Consider the following 7,418-nt stretch of genomic DNA (forward strand, 5'->3'; position numbering starts at 1 on the left):
CGGACATTCGCTTTTCGTCTTCTCAATTTCGTAAACAACAGTAATGCCACGAGAAGGCAGTGAGTAGGACTTCCCTGTCAGAGGCTATATACGCGTGGCCATGTGAGAGCATTTGGGGACAAAGTATGGCAACTGACTGTTGCAGTGTGCAACTGCCGGGCATCGATCCTGGGCCCTCTCACATGCCAAGCGAGTATATAGTAATATAGTATAGTTATTGATGAAACAATTCATCAAGATCCAAAGTAATTACAACTACCGGACAAAATTCAACTGGTTTAATAGCATTCAGTTAGCTAGAAGGATTAAACAACATGACATCAGTTATTATCAAATGGTCAGTCAGAATTAGGTTGGAAGTTTAGAATTAATCAACGGAAGCATGGCTTGTTGATACACATTAGTAAGATATATCAACAAACTTGAGTTTCTGAGATTGATATTCGTATTATTAACTGTGGCAGTTGAATGTATCACTATTACCGTATTCAACCGCATCGTACATAAAAATCTGTAGAAACATTCATTTCACTTTTAATTCCGTTATGCATATACAATCTGAAGATAAGGGGTGACTCAAAGTGAATTCATTCGTCTTAAGTTTTCAATAGTATCAAGGAATTTTAAAAAAAATTCTTGACATGCTTAGGATTCCTAAAAATTTCAAACAAGAAATGTAAAATAAACTATGTGTCGATAACTGAAAAGCATCTAATATTGTTCAGATAAAATGAAGTACACACTGGGGAAGGTGATTAAGTTTCAGGTTTTATAAAATAAACTTTGAATACGGGTGGAAAAATGTGTTGTATCTTGGACAATGTTGCTCAATTTTTACTTATAGAACTAAAACAATCAATTTATCACCCAGATTTAACTAGACAATTCTGGAAGTCTCATCGTCACAACTTGTATTATTTAGAGAAATTGTTATAGATTTTTTTATAAAGAGAAACATGTAACACGAAACTTGTTCCTGACCACTTAAAATCTTTTGTCAAACATTATCCCATCACATTATAAATAAACTAGTCAAACAGATTTATTCACTGGTTAAGTTAAAAATCAGTCTTCATCTAAAAATGTTACATATTACAAGTAAACATATTAAACTTGTAGTGTCGGTTAAAGCCCATATACCTTATTTTAGCTTCTGGACAAGCCAATTTACCTAACCATTTTGAGTCACGTTTTGACCTTGTTAATTATTTACTTATTAACCCTGACTATTTCTCATATGAGCGTATGTGTGTACGCTTCTTATCCTATTCATCACATGTCTGTGACTTAATCTTGTCTGACTATAAATATTGATTAACGCTTGATTAAAGTGAGTTGGCTTACCCGCCATCTCGAATGTGTGTCATTTTTGATTCGCTCTCTTCTATTCGCTTTATCCCTCTGATTTCCTGTCCAGATCAATGAATGTTCAAAATATCTGTATTCAAAATCCATTCTCGTATTTGACTTATTTAACTCCGTTGTTTACCAACGCGGATTAAGTCATATATTACATACGAGGATAGACAGTATATATATTTTGGCAATCAACCATTCATATGATCTAAATGGAGTCAGATTTGGCATTACACTTATAAAGGCACTTTAATAGAAATTCACTGTAAAATTCATAGCTTATTCCGTTAGACTAAACTAGAACTAAAAATCTGTAATGTTTTCTCTTTTATGGAAATAACATTATGAAAAACATTAAGTGAAATGTGATGATTTATATCTTCATTGATTATATCTTATTTTTTTAAGACTTATTTTAAATAGTTTTATTGTTGTTATTATTGCTATCTTATAGATGTATAAACAATCAACAATGAATCCAAAAATAAACGCAATTTGAGTAATATGCATCGATGTAGAATGTTTATTTAGTTGTTCTTCCAATTTGTTAGAAAAATATGGTCAAATTGCTGTTACTAGACAGTTTCTGCGTACATCTTCTCCTTGTAATTATTTGGGGCAATGTTGAAATACAAACTACTGAGAATACAACATCGAATCGTTTGAGCAGATCAACATCGTCCATGATTAACTTCAGTGGTCTACCAATAACACGATTATATGTAAGTATACCAGAAGAATTAACACCTGGCAGCCTTGTTCTAGACTTGAATAAACATCCTAAAATAAGTAGTTTTTTAAATGATCAGAATGCTCTTGTAATGTATAACACTGGTTCATATCGATACAGATTATTGAATGCATTTGATAGTTATTTATTTCGTGTAGGATCAAAAACTGGTAAGGTAACTGTCGCTACTCGGTTAGATCGAGAAGCATTGTGTTCAAGTTTAAAAGCTCAATTCTGTTGTAATACAAGATCTGGAAGTATTCCAGCTCCTATTTCAAAAAATCCGACTGGAAACTTAGATCAACCGAAAAATAATCCAAGTCAACAAATGTTATTTAGTTGTACATATCAGTTTACAACCTGACAGTGAAATGAATCAAAATAATGACATTTTTGTCAATTCGCATCAACAAGATAAAACCAGCCAGGCAGCTTTAATTTACCTCTACATACATTTAGAAGACATCAATGATCATACACCACAGTTTCCATCACATTCGATTGATTTAAATGTTATGGAAGATACGCCAGTTGGAAGTGTTCTACACTATTTTAGAATATCTGATCCTGATATTGGTTCAAATTCTTTGGAATCAATTAATTTAACTGTTATTCCATTACCAAATTTATCATCTGATCAGTCAGCAAAATTACAACAAACAAATTTTTTAATACCTGATTTATTAAGTAAACCATTTGAAGTGATACTGACTAGAGAAGGTGCGACATTCAGTTTGAAAAATCAATTAGACCGTGAAATTGTTCCAGCTTATGATGTTACGCTGATTGCTTTAGATGGAAATAAACAAAATCCGCGTTCAAGTCAAATTGGTTTCCGTGTACATGTAGCTGATGTGAATGATAATTCACCTAGATGGTTGAAACAAAAACCATTAAATGATGCACAAACTTCAAACTATGAACAAGAAATTAATTTAGAAATAGAAAATGACTATCCAAGATTTCTTGTATCTGTACCAGAAAACACTCAAATAGGTGCTCTGATTTTCTGGCTTCAAGCACGTGATGCTGATATAGGTGAAAATGCACGTCTTCAATATTTAATTGATACAAGTGCACCTGGTGGATTGGTTGGAGCAGATTATTTATCAGTTCAACCAAATACTGGAGAAGTAAGATTGAGAACTCAACTAGATTATGAAACAATTTCTATGCAAATAAATGGTCCTGAAATTGATATCCCGGTAATGGTACATGATAATCCACGAAATGGTCGTCAGCTTTCAGCTAGAGCGATGCTTGTAATTAGAGTGTTAGATGTAAATGATGTGCATCCTACTATTGTTGCAACACCTCTAGCTCCAGTATTATCCAGTGGAAGCTTTTTTCCTAACTCCGTTGAAAATAATCATGTGACATCTGTTTTTGGAATATGGGAAAACCAACCACCTGGTCAACCAGTCGCCAGTATTCATGTTAGCGATCCTGATACTGGTGACGGTGGAGTTGTAGCCTGCACAATTACCAGTGAATACTTTCGCCTGGTAACAGAACCATCAACATCAAGGTTGCCTTATGAAAACTTATATGATACTACAAGTCTAGATACAATGAAAACTGACTTTAATGTACCGAAGGTAATAGAAGCTTTATCTGGATCAGCTACATATCAGCTCATCTCTGCACAACGCTTAGACAGAGAAACTACTGCTCGACATCAAGTTCTACTAACTTGTCGAGATCATGACACAATAAAACCACTAGTGTTTACATATCGACTAGACATTGAAGTAATGGACGAGAATGACAACCCACCAGTTATAGCATCCGATAAACTTGTATTAACGTGTCCAGAAAACGCATCACCTGGAAGAGTTATTGGCCGATTAAATGTTACAGACGCCGATATAGGTGATAATGCGCGGTTGCGTTTTTGGATTGATGAGAATGATGTGAATTGGATTAGTATACAGTCTAATACTGGTGAAATTCGAGTCAATACTGCATTTGACAGAGAATTGGAGCCTGAACGTACATTCACTGTTTATGTATCCGATTCAGGTGTGAAAGCACATACAGCTTCAGCTGAGATCAAAATTCAAATTTTAGATGAAAATGATCACACACCACATTTTACAGATTTATACTTTTTCTCTATACCAGAAAATAGTCCACCTGATACAGAAGTTGGTCAAATTCATGCTGTAGATGAGGATATTGGAGATAATGGAAAGGTAAGATAAGAGTTATAATTACATTTTACCAATTCAATTATTTGAAGTTAATCTTAATCATAGTATAACATTAACTAAGAAATCATTTGTAACTTATAAAGATGTTTCAGCTGTTACATACCAGTTAAGATATTCTTAATAGGATACAAAAGATGTCTCATACCCCATAGTTTTCAGTTATTCTATAACTAATATTAGTTTGCGATTAAACGATTTCCTTCATACTGAACAAGATTTGCAAGAAACCACCAAGAATGAATAAATTGCTGAATATATTGATGATAAATTTTAAAATTATGTCACCGTTTATAAATGAACAAATGGGAATTCGTAAGATATACTTTTATCTGTCATTATAAACATAAGACAAAAGTGCAACAAACATTAGTATTGAATTACAACAATTTTTATAGATAACTGTAGTCAGCGATTTACAACATTTGGATTACCAATGAGAACCAGGAAGTGTTGGATATCCATTCAGTCTCAGTTTGCAATTTTACGACATCTTACAAATGTATCTTCACATGACATCGAACCCCGATCCCATAAAGTTTCAATAATACCACAAATTTATTTAGACTTTGTTGATCGGAACCCGACTACCCATATTTCTTACATCATACAGTTACCAATATAGTTCAACAACGAGTTAATATCATCAGTAATTATTATCTGATGACTAGTTTTCAATGGATCTTTCACTGATGCCCGTCGCTAACGATAGCCATTTCCAAATGTGCTTAACTTTACACACCACTCAACTAAAATAACTCATTATATCGAAGCTTTTATTAAATTTCAAAACTTTACTAAAAAGAAAAAGTAAACACTCAAATGAACAAGAAGTATCAATTTTTCAAATTTATTAACTCTTAGTTCTGATTCATTGTCATATTTTTCTTAACTTTTGGATCACATAATAAAAATTAAAAACAAACTCTTAATATCAGAATGAGTTTTTGTGGATATTGTTGTAATTTTAATGGTTGATATCACGAGTCAATTGAAGCTAGACAACCATGGAAAACCTGGAAGAACTGGAAGGCCGTTTCGTCCTTTCGTGGGACTCCTCGGAAGAGCGCATCCACGATCCCGCACTCGCGACAATCGAACCCAGGACCTATCAGTCTCGCGCGCGAGCGCTTAACCGATAGACCACTGAGCCGGCATCCAACGGTGTTAATGTCTAACTTCAACTAATCCACGAAACTGAGCAACCATTCACCAATGTCTTCAGTGAGTTGATATCTCCCAACAGACCTGGTTGAACTCCACTGGTTACTGCTTCTCACCAGAACTCCAGGAAATACCTCATGACACCAGGTTTTCCATGGTGGTCTAGCTTTAATTGACTCATGATTTCAACTACATAAAAATTACTAAAATCTCCACAAAACCCCCTTCTGATTCATTAAAAATCTTTAAAACGATAGAATTCAGTCGTTAGTGGATTTGTTGTTTAGTTAAAAAAAGAACACTAATGATTTAACTAACTTGTTTAAGTTAGGGTCCAAAATTAACACTAATTGAGATACTACTAATGCAGCATGGCTAGATATATTGACGAATGATACAAAATGACACTCAAATGATTACAACGACTAACACCATCAGTAAATGAAATCATTCATTAATTACGAGTCATTTTAAGCTTACCAGATAGAATAGTCTTTTCGATTATCACATCTGAATAACTATCCGATTTCTATACTCACAATTAATTAATAAGAAGGATATATCATCTTGAAATCAGATATATGCTATAGATATATAAATCAGAAAAAAGTAATTGTATATACAAATATGCTTTAACTAAGTTTTCGTCAGTTGAATTCAGGTAAAACTTTTAAAGAAAAGGAGTCTCACAACAGGACGAAACGGCCGTCCAGTGCTTCCAGGTTTTCCTTGGTGGTCTAGCTTCAATTGACTCATGATTTCAACTATGAAAATACTGAAATCTCTACAAAACCCCTTCTGATAAAAAAAATAGATATTTTAATTAAGGAACCTTTTTTCTAGTCTGGTTACTAGTTCACAATGAACAATACGAATAAATCGACTCTACCTCTGATACTTAACAGTAAAATCCTTGTCAAACATAGCTGATAAAAACAAAAACGAAGTATTTTTATCGTAACACCTAAGAATGTTAACCAGTACTAATCTTCAATTTCTCTATAGAGAGTCATATTTGATTATGAAGCTATGAATCAATATTTTTCACTTCTAATTCAGATTCTAAATAACGTGTATTAAAAAACACTTAATTAACACATGTTAACCCTCAGGCATTTTGAATATAATCCACCATTTGATATATACGAAACAATTGTTCATGAATGTTGAATCACTTGGTTTTTACCAACGACATATTAAATAAATCTTCATCATTGTTTACTTGTTTCTTTCTTTATCTTCGTATATTTTTGATAGGATTGAATAGAGATTTAAACAATACATACTCGTTAAATATATACAGATTAACTTGTGCTTAAATTCAGTTCTCATGAAGCTTTCATTTTAGTTTTAATAATCTCATAGTTATATGATATTTTGGAATTTCCCACACAGTTTTCATTTGATACAGATATTCAAGGTATAAAATGTCATCCATTTAAAATTAACTTACTACTTGTAATGATAGGTATCACAATGAAACATTTTATTCAATAAGACAAGCCTAACGGAGATCACAGCATTTATTCAGTACAATTGAATAAGTATTTCAGTTGATCGAATAGTTAAGTAATTTAATAAAAAGTAAGAACTGTTTAACACTTATAAGCAAAGATAATGTGATCTCCTCACTTGACAATTTCAAATAATATCCTATCAGTAACACCGTATACTCGTTCGACAATACTATTGAAGCCAATCACATTGTCATAAAATCACAGTCGGTAAGGTCCTGTGCAATATTCGAATTTTAAAAAAACTGCTGGTAGCAAGGAACTGGTACGTCTGCGTATGTTCCAGTAACCTAAGGATGGAGGCGCATAATGCTATATGCTTTTATCACTGCCTTTACAATACGCTAAGAACACATCCAAATTACATCGTGACGAATACCGTCTTCCTGACCTCTTGACTGTTTAATCAATTCATTGGTGAAATCATATTTAATGCTTCCATCT

General features: G+C 33.1%; 1 protein-coding gene across 1 annotated transcript in view; it reads left to right on the plus strand.

Moving 5' to 3' along the window:
- Positions 1–1,913: 1,913 nt before the first annotated feature.
- Smp_148300 (putative cadherin) overlaps positions 1,914–7,418 on the plus strand; it is a gene marked incomplete at both ends in the record, with an annotated part of 23,451 nt that continues 17,946 nt past the window's right edge. Inside the window, 3 exons of the mRNA XM_018795757.1 lie at positions 1,914–2,278; positions 2,439–3,574; positions 3,653–4,281. Coding sequence (XP_018650037.1) covers positions 1,914–2,278; positions 2,439–3,574; positions 3,653–4,281 — 2,130 coding nt within the window. The remainder of the gene's footprint in view (positions 2,279–2,438; positions 3,575–3,652; positions 4,282–7,418) is intronic.

The sequence above is a fragment of the Schistosoma mansoni genome, chromosome 2 (genome assembly GCF_000237925.1).
Source record: "Schistosoma mansoni strain Puerto Rico chromosome 2, complete genome".
In the NCBI taxonomy this organism is placed as follows: domain Eukaryota; kingdom Metazoa; phylum Platyhelminthes; class Trematoda; order Strigeidida; family Schistosomatidae; genus Schistosoma; species Schistosoma mansoni.